Below are 13593 nucleotides of genomic sequence, written 5' to 3' on the forward strand. Positions count from 1 at the left end.
TTGTCCTCCAACAGCACAAACTCCAGCTAACTTTTATTTCTGGCCCTGGCTCAGGTCTCCCCAAGGGCCTCCCAGCCAGTCACCTCACAGAGCCTTCCCACAGTCACCGCGGGCAGACTTCTGCCTTGGGAGGGCTTGTCACCACTCCAACCCTTGATGACTTCTGGTACCAGGCTCTCTTTTGTCATCTGGGCTCCAGTCTCTGTGCAAAGACCTCCTCCGGGAGCTCAAAGCATAGCTACCAGTTTGAAGGTGCCCTCAGGCTTGGCAGGAACCACGTGGACGAAAGTCTTGTACAGCACAGCCCCCTGGGGCAGCCTGGTGACCAGATCCACGGCCTCCGAGTTGCTGGGACTGGGCACGTAGACCTCCTTAGTGTAGCGGACTACTCCCTCCTCCAGGGCATACAGGCACTTGTTCTTCCCCAGGCCCACCTGCAACACACACACCTGGTCAGCTGGACAGAGAGGCGGCCCATCCCAGGGCTTCGGGAGAGACTTTTGACGAGGATTCAGGTCCTGGGGCCAGAGGAGAGGATTCAGAAAGCTCCACCTCAGCTTCCCCTTCCCACTGCTTGGTAACTACGCCATCACAAAGGTGGGAAAAGAAAACTGCAGCCGCCAATCCAGGTGATGACTCAGTCTCCTGAGGGCTGATACCTGGACCCATGTCTGAGCAGCTGGTCAGAAGCCACACTGGACCGAAGTCCACACTGGACAGATCCCCACACCAGGCCCAGGAAAATACCTCTAATCACTGCCCTTGGAGCTTGCTTCACTTAGGCTTGACACACCACTAGTTTGATGGACATTTTCATCTATATGGTAATCTTAGACATTTAGGCTCAAAGCTACATGGATAATGCATATGCTAATGAGACAATAATAATATTATCAGCTAGTACTTGTATCATGCTTACCGTGTATAAGCACTGGGCCAAGCACTGTTATACACATTAACTCACTTACGTCTCACCTTGTTAAGATACTATTTCTTTTTTTGTTGCTTTTTGTCTTTTGTCTTTTCAGGGCCATACACGCGGCATATGGAGGTTCCCAGGCTAGGGGTCGAATCAGAGCCACATCTGCTGGCCACAGCCACAGCCATGCGGGATCCAAGCCGTGTCTGCAACCTACACCACAGCTCACAGCAATGTTGGATCCTTAACCCTCTAGCAGAGCCAGGAATCAAACCCACATCCTCATGGATACTAGTCGGGTTCATTACCACTGCGCCACCACTGAAACTCCAAGAAGGTATTATTTCTATGCCTGATTTTCAGGTGAGAAATATAAGCAAAGAGATTAAATAAACCGTGTATTGTATGTATGGTGTTTAAACTATACATAACTGGGCTTTTTTCTTTTAGAACTTGAGAGCGGATGTGTGGCAATCTTTACCCTCATAGACCAGCATTATTCAATATTTCTCTGATTAAAAGAACAGACTCTGGTTCAAATCCCAGCATTAGGAGTTCCTGTTGTGGAGCAGGGAAACAAATCTGACTAGTAACCATGAGGACTTGGGCTTGATCCCTGGCCTTGCTCGGTGGGTTAAGGATCCGGCATTGCTGTGACTGTGGTGTAGGCCAGCAGCTGTAGTTCTGACTGGACCCCTAGCCTGGGAACTTCCATATACTGCAGGTGTGGCCCTAAAAAGCAAATAAAAATAAAAACTCCCGGGACTACTACTTACTATTGTGTGATCTGGGCACATTAATTAACTGTGTCTCACTTTTTTCAACTGCAAAATGAGGATAAGTATTAACCATTTTATAGGGTCATCTTGAGGATTAAATGAGTTAACAATGAAAAAGAGCTTAGAATACTGCCCAGATCTAAACATATTAGCTTTTATTATTGTTGTTATTATTAAGTCCCAGGAGTCAACATAGCCACATACTAAATGTCTCGAGTTCTAAAAAAAAAACAACAACAGTTACTTCACATACAAATCAGCATTTTGGAACTAATTATAGGTCACTGTATCAGTCTTTCTGTGTCTACTAAAGTTGCCAAAAGAGGTAAGAAGGGAGGAGGAAATTGATTACAAAGGAAACTAAACTAATTTGTGTGTGTGTGTGTGTATGTGTGTGTGTCTTTTTGCCATTTCTTGGGCTGCTCCCACGGCATATGGAGGTTCCCAGGCTAGGGGTCGAATCGGAGCTGTAGCTGCTGGCCTACGCCAGAGCCACAGCAACTCGGGATCCGAGCCAAGTCTGCGACCTACACCACAGCTCACGGCAACGCCAGATCGTTAACCCCCTGAGCAAGGGCAGGGACCGAACCCGCAACCTCATGGTTCCTAGTCAGATTTGTTAACCACTGCGCCACGACGGGAACTCCCTAATATTTTTATTTAATTTTTTTCTTCTTTTTTTTTTTTTCAGGGCTGCACCTGTGGCATATGGAACTTCCCAGGCCAGGGGCCGAAGAATTGGAGCTGCAGCCGCTGGCCTACACCACAGCCACAGCAACGCCAGATCATGCCACATCTGTGACCTATACCACAGCTCATGGCATCACCAGATGCTTAACCCATTGGGCAAGTGGGATACTAGTCAGGTTTGTTTCCACCGAGCCACAATGGGAACTCCCTAAACTAATATTTTATTTTATTTATTTTTGTCTTTTTGCTATTTCTTTGGGCCGCTCACGCAGTATATGGAGGTTCCCAGGCTAGGGGTCGAATCGGAGCTGTAGCCACCGGCCTACGCCAGAGCCACAGCAACGCGGGATCCGAGCCGCGTCTGCAACCTACACCACAGCTCACGGCAACGCTGGATCATTAACCCACTGAGCAAGGGCAGGGACCAAACCCAAAACCTCATGGTTCCTAGTCGGGTTCGTTAACCACTGCGCCACGACGGGAACTCCTAAACTAATATTTTAAATAAAGTAAAGAATACACAGTATAGACCTGTGTTAAAGAACATGAAGACCTAAGCAAGTAATACCAACTTGCTGAACCTGAAATCCATGCCTGGTAAGGACCTAATTTCTGGTTCATATGTTGAATTCTATTTTATTAAATTCAAGTTATCTTTCATTAATATTTTATTAGATTCAAGTTATAAGTCAATCATCTTTATCTACTGAATAATAACTTCATGCGATGGAGAAATTCTTTTTTTTTTTTGCCAAGTCTGTGGCATGTGGAAGTTCCCAAGCCAGGGACTGAACCTGAGCCCAGCAGGGACAATGCTGGATCCTTTAACCACTAGGCCACGAGGGAACTCTGAGGAATTCTTAACAATAGGGAAAAAAAATGGGAGTTCCCACTGTGGCTCAGCAGAAACAAATCTGACTAGCATCCATGAGGATGCAGGCTCGATCCCTGGCTTTGCTCAGTGGGTTAAGGATCCCACATTACTGTGAGCTGTGGTGTAGACTGCAGACAGGGCTCGATGCCTCATTCCTGTGGCTGTGGTGTAGGCTGGCAGCTGCAGCTCTGATTAGACCCCTAGCCTGGGAACCTCCATATGCCATGGGTGCAGTCCTAAAAAGCCAAAAAAAAAAAAAAAAAAGAATACATTGAAATTAGTTTCCCAAGATTAAAAAAGTATCTTAAATCACTAGACATCTCCTCTACCAAGAACAGGGGGTTAGAAAAGAGACCCAAGAGAACCAGGCTAATGCTATTATCAAGGCAAAAAAGTGATCTGAGATTCAGGCAGACCTGGTTCAAATCCCAGCTCTGTCACTTTCTCCCCTTCATTCCCTTTCCAAGTTTCTGGTGTCCTACCTGTAAAACAGAGATGATACCTATCTATCTTAGGAATAGGGGTAAGGATGAAATGAGATAATGTAAGCCCATCAATCAGCATGACCCTTGGCATTTAGTAAGCATTCAACAACTGCAACTGCTATAATTACTGTGCTCCAGACCATGGAGGGGTAGTCCTAGAAAAGAAAAAAAAGAAAGAAAGGGGGCGGGGGCACAGAGCAACTCACATGGGCACCTGGGTGCCAGCGGAAGTGGCGTTGAGTCGCAAGGATGTTGCCAGCATGAACATAGTGACCTAGAAGAGAAGTCCATGAGAATTCTAACTCTCAGCCCCCGTGATGAGGCAGCACAGCAAACTGCTAAAAAAAACATGACAGCCCTCACCTTCTCAGCCCAAATGCTGCACACCTCTAGGCCTGCCCATGGTAAGACTAACGCTCAGAGCCTGACACAAGCAGCCCCCTGTCCCCTAGCCAGGAGCCTCCTCTGCAGTCGCATGGCTAAGGTTCCCACCTATCTGCTCTTCCTCGGGCCTCCCATCTTGCCTCAGGTCTCATCTGCCTCTCATTTGGAGCCAAATGTTCTGGTGAGGGAAATGGAAACCAGGCTCTTGCCTGGTTTGCCCACTCTTCAAAGGAATGTCAAGGCAGCAGGGCAGGGTGCTAAGGCAGATGCAGAAGCCAGGCCACAGGCTCACCCTCCATTTTCTTGATGCCAAAGCGTTTGCCTGGTGACTTTCCACCGAGGTTCTTGGAGCTGCCACCTGTCTTCTTGGATGCATATCTGACAGCAAGAGCTGCAGCCTGAGGGGGGCTCAGCAGGGCTGTAACTGCAGAGAGAACAAAATGTTTTTCAAACAGAGGCTCCCAATCAGACTCTCTTTCTCTGTCTCGATGGGCCATTTGCTACGCTGAGAGGTGGCAGGAGGTAGTGTCAGGGGAGGTGAGGAAGATACATGAGCAGAAATGCCACTTGACTGTCTGGGTTTTCAGGGAGTGTTTGAAGTCCTTGGCCTTCTCCCATGACGGGGCACAAATCATTCCTTGTATTGTCCAGGGTGTAAGTACTACATGAATTGTGTGTGTGTGGCCTGGGGTGGGGGTTTGGGGAGTAAAATAGTAATGGAAAAAAAATAAACACCATCTGTCCTAGGTCCTGACACATTCATTCCTATTGAGGAGAAAAAATACCACAAAAACAGAAGCCAGCAAGAGGATACCAGAGGGCTGCCTGTTTCAGCTTCACTCACCATTATGTCCTCAAGCCTCCATGCACTGTGGAGGGGCCAGACCGCAGAGCCCAGCAAGAGGACACCCAGAGAGGAGGCTCCTGCTTTGACCTCATCCACCATTTTATTAGCCATCCACCCATCCACTGCACACCACGTACTTGTAAACAAAAAGGGCAGCCTCTCTGAGGGTGGCTCCCACAGGCTCCTGTCCACTTCAGAAGGCCGGATCCTTTCTTTGCTCAGCAACCCCATCGAGCACAGGTCCAACAAAGAAGACTGACACTCTGACCTTGTTAACCTGACCTCCCCATTCATTCCAAAGAGCACAATGACATTTATTTTTAAAAGGAAAGTGAACTAAAATTCATACTAACCAGGAGAGAAGCCCAGTGCTATATGACAAGCCCAGGACTGGCGGTCCCTGCATTCAGGTCTCCAGATACAGCTACAGTTAAACAGGGCCATGCCAGAGTCTTTAGAGAAGGCTTGTGGGTCCCTGGAGCCTATAAGTTTAGAGTTCCTAAATCCCAGGTTTCTGAAGTTTTAATGAGAACAGAGACTATCTGAAGCAAAGGAGCAGAGACAAGAACTTATGCAGGTATTTTCTTTTTGGTCACACCCACAACATGTGGCAGTTCCCTAGGCAGAGACTGCACCTAAGCCACAGCAGCAACAACGATGAATCCTTAACCTGCTGAGCCACAGAGGAACTCCTACAGCTATTTTATTTATATGCTCATTTACTGGCTTATCTACTAGAAAGAACAGTGCTGTGTGTGCAGACTATGTTTTCATCTTCTCTGTTGAAATTCTCAACACCTACCACAGTGTCTGGTACAAAGATAGACCTCAATCTGCTGAACGAACAGATTAACTTTTTGACCTCTAATATGCCAGCAGTAGTAACCAGTTTTTGCAGATGACGGAATCCAAATAAACCCATTTATTTACCCAAATAAATCGATGAACCGGCACCGACGGCCAAGGAAGCTTATTTGCACGCCAGCCAGTGGAAGGTCAGGAGCTACACGCCCTAGATGTCACGTGATCACCGGCTACCGCCCCTCAAACCTCGTGGGCCCTGCACACACACCCCCAGCCCCCTCCCGCCCCAGGGTCTTCCGCGAGATACAGCCTCCACCGCATCCCACCCCCTGGCTCCCAGTAAGATCTCCACTCTGCCTCCACCCCTTGCTCCGCGACGACCACAGCGTCCGGTTACCTGCAGCCCGGGTCCTTAGCGCCAGCACCGTCAACGCCATGTTTGCAGTACACTTGCTTCCGGTCTCAGAAATCTGCTTCCGCTACGTGGAGATCTACTTCCGGGTCTTACGTGGCGGTTGAAAGAGTGGCGGGAGAGGTTGCTGGTGAGGTTAGTCGGGCGGGCAGCCGGGTGGGCGGCCCGGTGGGGGGAGGGGCAGGGAGCTACCTTCTGAGCGGTAGGGGCCTCTACTGATCTGGTGCAGGTGGAGAGAGGCTGGAGCGCGATCAGCAGGGGCCCGCTTGCAGGGCCCCACATTCTGCCAGAGGCCACCGAGGCCCCAGCGGGGATAGGGATAAGGTCCCTCCCTAGTCGTGAAGCCTGCTTTTCTGAGCACTCCTGCATGCCAGATGCTGTTTGAAGTGCTGTAGATGTGTGACTTTGTTTTTTTTTTTTAACTTCTCACAGCCTTGTAAAATTGGTCTTGTTGTTATCCCTATTTTACTAAAAAAAAAAAAAGCAAGGCCCAGAGAGGTTACATAGCTCATCTGGGGTCACACCTACAGTGGTAGTGAATATTTGTTCAAAGAATGATTCTTGTGCACAATTCAGCAATTGCAATCCTAGATACAAGAGAATTGAAAACATGTTCCTACAAAAAACTAGGACATGAATGTTCGTGGCAGCATTATTTATAATGCCCAAAAAGGGGAATCAAACAGAATGTTCACCAGGTGTGAATGGATTAACTCACACATAAGATGGCATGTTATTCAGCCATGAAATGATGATGACAACATACACATGCTACATTGTAAATGAACTTTGAAAACATTATGTTAAGTCGGTCACAGGAGTTCCCATCATGGAGCAGCGGAAACGAATCTGACTAGGAACCTGAGGTTGCAGGTTCAATCCCTGGCCTCACTCAGTGGGTTAAGGATCTGGCGTTGCTGTGGCTATGGTGTAGGCCAGCAGCTGTAGCCCTGATTCGACCCCTAGTCTGGGAGCCTCCATGTGCCGCAGGCTCCGTCCTAAAAAGACAAAAGACAAAAAAAAAAAAAAAAAAACCAGTCACAAAAGATCATGTACTGTATGATTCCATTTATGTGAAATATCCAGAATAGGCAGATCCATAGAAAGAGAAGTAGATTTATGGGTGATGGTGTTGGTGGTGGGTGGGGAGATGGGGAATGGACAGACTGCTTCATGGCTATGGGATATCTGTTTGGGGTGATAAAAATGTTCTAAAATTAGTAGAGATGGTTGTACCTCCTTGCAAATGTACTAAACACCGCTGAACTGTGTACACTTTAAAAGGATAAATTTTATGGTATGCAAATAACATCTCACTTAAAAAGGAATAACTTTGGTATCTCTTATTTTATTTTATTTATTTATTTATTTGTCTTTTTAGGGCTACACCCATGGCACATGAAAGTTCTCACGCTAGGGCATGAATCGGAGCTGCAACTGCCAGCCTACGTCACAGCCACAGCAACACCAGATCCAAGCCACATCTGCAACCTACACCATAGGTCATGGCACTGAGCAAGTCCAGGGATCAAACCCACGTCCTCATGGATACTAGTCAGGTTCTTTACTGCTGAACCAGGACAGGACTCTTGGTATCTCCATTTTAAATGCAGAGATCAGTAAAGAGGTGGCGTTGAGTCTTGTTCCTAACCCCTTAACATTTTTTAATCTTAACTTCCACTTTGTTTATACCTCACCTTGACCTTGAAAGGCTTTGAGGAGGGTTCCTGTTAGACTACAGACATAGCTGTTCTGAGTTCCAGATTGTCCATGTTGGGACCATGTCCTAATTCTCTCTTTCTCCATTTTTCTGTGTATCATATTTATTTCCATAAAGCTTGGCCATCGAATACACTGAGTAGACTGGAATCACTGCTACAGTCTGTGTTCCATCCCTCTTTTTCTTTTAGGGAATTAATATGCTGGCACATACTGATGGCTCTGAAGGCATCACTCTCACTGGATTCCAGTGACAGTGACTCTGAGGAGTTGCCAACATTTGCCTTTCTGAAGAAGGAGCTGTTTTCAACAAAGAGGAGGCAGCCTCAGAAGGAGGAGAATGTGGTCGTGGTTGACATCTCAGATTCTGAGGCCTCCTGTCCCCCATCACCAAAACGGAAAGATCCATCACCTGTTCCAGAGACAGCTGAAACGCTCACACAAACAGAGCCAGTCAGGGTGCTAAGCAGTGAAAGTGAGGAGGAGGAGGAGGAATTTATTTCCCTGGCTGAGAGACTGACTTGTAAGTTTTTGACCCACAAGCATCTGAGTCCTGAGGACTCTAGCTCCCCAGTTAAAAGTGTTTCGGATCATCAGAATAATGGAGTATCACGTGACTGGCAAAAACAGCCCTTTCCAAAGATCCAAGGTATTCCCCTCCATGACACCGCAGGGAGGTGTGCATCAAATAACAAGGACCCTGTGGTAGACAGTCCATGCCATCAGCTTCCAGCCTCCCACGCTCCTTGCTCTGCCCAGAGCTACAGCTTGACAGGCACCAAAACAAGTGCTGAGGTACCCCCGCCTCAGAAGAGAACCAAGCACAAGCAGAAGGACGGGAAGAGAGGCTCACAGGGATGCCAGCAGCGTGGACAAACAAGCCAGAAGGAAAGCACGCAGAGGCAACAGGAAAGGAAGAAGAAGGCAGCCCTGGTTAATAGGCTGAGAGCTCAGAGGCCAGAGGAATGCTTAAAGCACATTGTGGTGCAGCTGGATCCAGGTCCTCCAGGCCTCTTTCTCTACCTTTTGCGGGGTGAACTGCTTTCTGGGCCCCACTGACAGCTTCTTTCTTGTCTGTTGCAGTGCTTTTGCAGATGGAAGGTGGGGGCCAGCTGCTCAGCGCCCTGCAGTCCATGGAATGCTGCTGTGTGATTGAGGCGCAGGCTGTGCCCCGCAGCATCACATGGAGGAGAAAGGCTGGCCCCACTGAGGTAGGGGTTTTCTGGCTGCTGTCTCTCCTCCTCCTTAGAGTTACAGGATAAATATGCTTTTATTCTAAGGATATTTATCAGTCAAGGCCCTGGCAGGAAAGCAGAGGGCACACTCAACCTAGGATATTTTCAGGAGGATTTAATAAAGGGACTACTTTCCAAGGCATGGGCGGGGTGCAAGGAAACTACAAGCAGTGGTGCCGTACCTCGGGATAATAACAGCTTTAACTTGGTTTCTCCATCTCAGGTACCATAGCCATTTCAGATTGGTCCATTCCTTGTTGTGCTAGGCTGTCCTGTGCATTATAGGATGTTTAGCAGTGTCCCCAGCATTTGCTCACTAGATACCTTGAGTACCTGTCCCAGTCATGACAATCGAAATGTCTCCATGGAGTTCCCGCCGTGGCTCAGCGGTTAACGAACCCAGCTAGGATCCATGAGGATGCAGGTACGATCCCTGGCCTGGCTCAATGGGTTAAGGATCCAGCGTTGCCGTGAGCTGTGTAGGTTACAGGTGCGGCTCGGATCTGGCATTGATACAGCTGTGATGTAGGCCAGCAGCAGTAGCTCCAATTGGACCCCTACCCTGGGAACCTCCATCTGCCGCCGGTGCCACCCTATAAAAACAACAACGACAACAAAATGTCTCCAGATATTGCCAGACATCAACTTGTGGGGGGAAAATTGCCTGTTTCTGTCACAGTTCCCCTATAAGGATGGAATTCTTACCCTACATCGCAGGTGGGGAAACTGAGGCCCTGAGAAGTTGAAAGCCTTGTTAAGGCTGAGTAATGGCTGGGGTGGAGGTGGGGGAGGACCAGAACCCAGAGCTCCTCCCACTCGTGCTTTGCTATATTGTGGGTCTTGGCTTTTGCTTAGAGGGACCTAATCAGAAAACTCTGCCCAAGTCCTGCTCTCAGTTACTCTGTAACACTGTGCTGCTGTACAATTGTGGACCGCAGGGAGGCCCTGGCTTTGTTTAATTATGCCCTAGTATGGTGAAGAAGAGATGCTCTCACAGACTGAAGTTTCCCTGGTGATTATCTTTGTGGCCCAAAACCTCTGTGTTTGTAAGGGCCACTCAGTTTATACTTAGCACCTACCCTCAAAGCCCAAGTTTTTTTTTTTAGGGCCGAACCCAGCGGTATATAGAGGTTCCCAGGCTAGGGGTCTAATCAGAGCTGTAGCCGCTGGCCTACACCATAGCCACAGCCACAGCCACGCCAGATCTGAGCCACGTCTGCGACCTACACCACAGCTCTCAGCAACACCGGATCCTTAACCCACTGAGCAAGGCCAGGGATCGAACCTGCGTCTTTATGGATGCAATTCCGTGAGCCACACGGGATTCATTTCTGCTGAGCCACAACGGGAACTCCCCAAGTTACTTATTTGTTCCAAATCCTTTGGAAGAGTTTCCTTCTCTCCATTCCCCAAGAATGTGTAGAAATCTTGGCAGTTACTTCTCAGTTCATTTCAGCTCACTAATGCTCCTTTCTTATTCATCGCCTCGGAGGTGGAGTACACCGTGAACAGCTGAGGACTGGGAGGGACAAGCTCATGGATGACCATTTCTTGCCTCCATGACTTCATTCCAGAAGGAAAAGGATAACGCAAAATGGACTAGGCTGATGGGGATGAATTGATTCACCCAAAAGCCCTGGGTCTCTCTCGCAGGTGCTGAGCACCTGCTGACCTGCCTCCCTCTGCTGGGTTCTGTGTCCTTTGACAGGATGGAGAGGAGAGCTGGGTGGAGGAGCCAGTGGTCCTGGCGCTGCTCCTGGCAGAGGCGTTCGTGTCCATGATCTCCAACTTCAAGCAGGTGGGCAAAGTCGATGGGGTGGGTGCTGAGACACGGGACAGAGGGCTGGCTCTAGGGGGCAGGCGTTCATGCAGTTCCTGCCCCTACACACAGGGAAGTCTGGACAGCACCGAGGAAGGGAAGGAAACACTTCGGAGCTTTGTAACTGACATCACAGCAAGGACAGCTGGGAAAGCTCTGACACTGGTGATTGTGGATCAGGAGAAATGCTTCAGGTTTGGATGTGTCCTCAAGACTTGGTGTTAAAAGGGGCAGCTCCTGGGCCAACGGGTGAATTTATTCATCCCAGATCTGAGATGGGATACAAAAATAGTGTCCCACTGCAAAACAGTGACCCTGCAAGCCCTGGTCCAGTCATGTGACACTTTTTGTGCCTGAGCTCAGCCTAGAGCTGCTGCCCTTCTTCAACTTCCTCCAGTGCTCCGAATCCTCCCAGGAGAAGAAAACAGGGAGTGGCAAATAGAGAACAGGCCAAGGAGAAGAAACAGAGGCAACCAGAGACCAACCCAGGGACCACGGTGACCAGGGTGGACGTGGAAGAGGTAAGAACTTCTATTGCCTGAGTCAACATGGGCACCCATGCTTACCAACCCGACTTGCTATTGATAAAGCATAATTTTGCCTCGGTACTAAGCAGGAGAGGAGGTGCCAGCCAGGCAGCCAAGGGGCTGGGGTGCAGCTTCAGCGAACAGTGAGAGATGACTGATCCCCAGCTAGTCTTTCTATATATACCCTTTCATTCCATCCTGTCTTTGTGTTTCTAGGCATTGGTGGATCTGCAGCTACACACGGAAGCCCAGGCTCAGATCGTGCGGAGCTGGAAAGAGCTGGCTGACCTCGCGTGCACATTCACAAAGGCTGTGGCTGAGGCACCATTCAAGTGAGTGCCCCCATCAAGTCCCAGCTGCATGGCTGGGTCTTGTCCTTCGCAGTGGTTCTGGTACCCACTGCTAAGCTCTGCTCCTAGTCTGTTGTTGCTCAAGCTTGAGGCAGAAGGAGCTGATCTAACCCTAGGGATTCTTAGAGCCCTCAAATCCAGTCCTTTTAAAATGTTCTCCCTGGAGCTCCCATTATGGTTCAGTGGGTTAAGAACCTGACATAGTGCCCATGAGGGTGCGGGTTCAATCCCTGGCCTCGCTCAGTGAGTTAAGGATCTGGAGTTGCTGCAAGCCACAGCTTAGCTCACAGATGCTGCTTGGATCCATTGTGGCTGTGGCTGTGGCACAGGCCAGCAGCTGCAGCTCTGATTCGATGCCTAGCCTGGGAACTTCCATTTGCTGCAGGTGTGACCATTTAAAAAAAAAAAAAGTTCTCCTTTAGCTTATGTGTAAGTTTGTGTCCTGCGGATTGCTACTGGGTTACCAATGGGCCAGGTTACCAGGGGTGGTTGCAGGTCAGGTCACAATGAAACAAGGCCTTGTAAAATAAATGTTTACCCTACTTAGCTAAAGGGCTGTTCATAGTCAGAATTTAAAATTAATGAGACCTCAGAGACAGCCCAGTCCAACTCCCTCATTTTACACCTGAGGGAAATGAGGGCTGAGGCGACTGACTTGTCCAAGTTCCCACCAAATTAGAAGAACTAGACTCCAAATTGCCTGATACCCAGTCCCCTGTGCCAACCCCATGTGTACCGAATCTCTGATCATCATTACAACCCGTCTCAACACAAGCAACAGTATGGTACTTTTCTGGTGATGTCTATTTATTTATCTTTTTAGAGCCACACCCGCAGCACATGGAGGTTCCCAGACTAGTGGCTGAACCGGAGCTACAGCCGCTGGCCTACACCACAGCCACAGTAATGCTGGATCCGAGCCACGTGTGCAACCTATACCACAGCTTACTGCAATGTCGGATCCTTCACCCACTGAGTGAGGCCAGGGATTGAACCTGTATCCTCATGGATGCTAGTCAGATTCATGCCATGACGGGAACTCCTGGTGACTTCTCTTTTAATGAGAAGGAATAGATGTTGTTTTATTTTTTATTTATTTATTTTTTGGTCTCTTCTAGGGCCGCACCCACGGCACATGGAGGTTCCCAGGCTAGGGGTCCAATCAGAGCTGTAGCTGCCGGCCTACACCACAGCCACAGCAACTCAGGATCCAAGCCGAGTCTGCAACCTACACCACAGCTCACGGCAATGCCGGGTCCTTAACCCACTGAACGAGACCAGGGATCGAACCCACAACCTCATGGTTCCTAGTTGGATTCATTAACCACTATGCCACGACGGGAACTCCAGATGTCGTTTTAAAGGGAATCAGCAACTAGTACTGCTTGGGGACAGAATGAGCCATCAAATAGGTCAGGAAGAACACTCTGCCCACCTCTTCCAAGGTGGTTTCTGATGGTTTTTAATTTTTTAAGTTCCTAGTTAAGGGGACAGGTACAGCAGAGTAATAGGTGACTTAACAGCTGAACTGTGCTGTTTGCAGGAAACTACGGGGTCAAACTAGCTTCTCCTTCTGCCTGGAGAGTGATTGGGCTGGAGGGGCCAAGGTGGACCGCTCTGGCAGAGGGCTGGCACTGGTCTGGAGGAGACAGATTCAGCAGCTGAACCGAGTCAGCCTGGAAATGGCCAGTGCCGTTGTGGATGCCTATCCCTCCCCGCAGCTCCTGATCCAGGTATGCCATTGCAGGG

General features: G+C 48.9%; 2 protein-coding genes and 1 long non-coding RNA gene across 3 annotated transcripts in view; 1 reads left to right on the top strand and 2 right to left on the bottom strand.

Annotated features, from left to right (window-relative positions):
* On the bottom strand, positions 1–6262 carry MRPL27 (mitochondrial ribosomal protein L27). The gene is made up of 4 exons (XM_047757181.1): positions 6180–6262; positions 4424–4555; positions 3954–4021; positions 1–434 (listed from the first exon to the last, which is right to left on the bottom strand). Exons 1-4 carry the CDS (start codon positions 6217–6219, stop codon positions 228–230), a joined length of 447 nt encoding a protein of 148 aa, XP_047613137.1. The 5' UTR covers positions 6220–6262; the 3' UTR covers positions 1–227.
* Positions 1839–3947, bottom strand: LOC125114100 (uncharacterized). Its single transcript, XR_007131696.1, has 2 exons — positions 3679–3947; positions 1839–1917 (listed from the first exon to the last, which is right to left on the bottom strand). It is a non-coding gene; the product is annotated as an uncharacterized LOC125114100 (long non-coding RNA).
* The window catches only part of EME1 (essential meiotic structure-specific endonuclease 1), an 8301-nt gene continuing 955 nt past the window's right edge, over positions 6248–13593 (top strand). The window contains exons 1-8 of the mRNA XM_047757179.1: positions 6248–6329; positions 8105–8913; positions 8997–9124; positions 10857–10946; positions 11040–11161; positions 11365–11488; positions 11711–11826; positions 13388–13577. Coding sequence (XP_047613135.1) covers positions 8130–8913; positions 8997–9124; positions 10857–10946; positions 11040–11161; positions 11365–11488; positions 11711–11826; positions 13388–13577 — 1554 coding nt within the window. The 5' untranslated portion in view covers positions 6248–6329; positions 8105–8129. The remainder of the gene's footprint in view (positions 6330–8104; positions 8914–8996; positions 9125–10856; positions 10947–11039; positions 11162–11364; positions 11489–11710; positions 11827–13387; positions 13578–13593) is intronic.

This window comes from Phacochoerus africanus, chromosome 14, assembly GCF_016906955.1.
Source record: "Phacochoerus africanus isolate WHEZ1 chromosome 14, ROS_Pafr_v1, whole genome shotgun sequence".
Classification (NCBI taxonomy): Eukaryota; Metazoa; Chordata; class Mammalia; order Artiodactyla; family Suidae; genus Phacochoerus; species Phacochoerus africanus.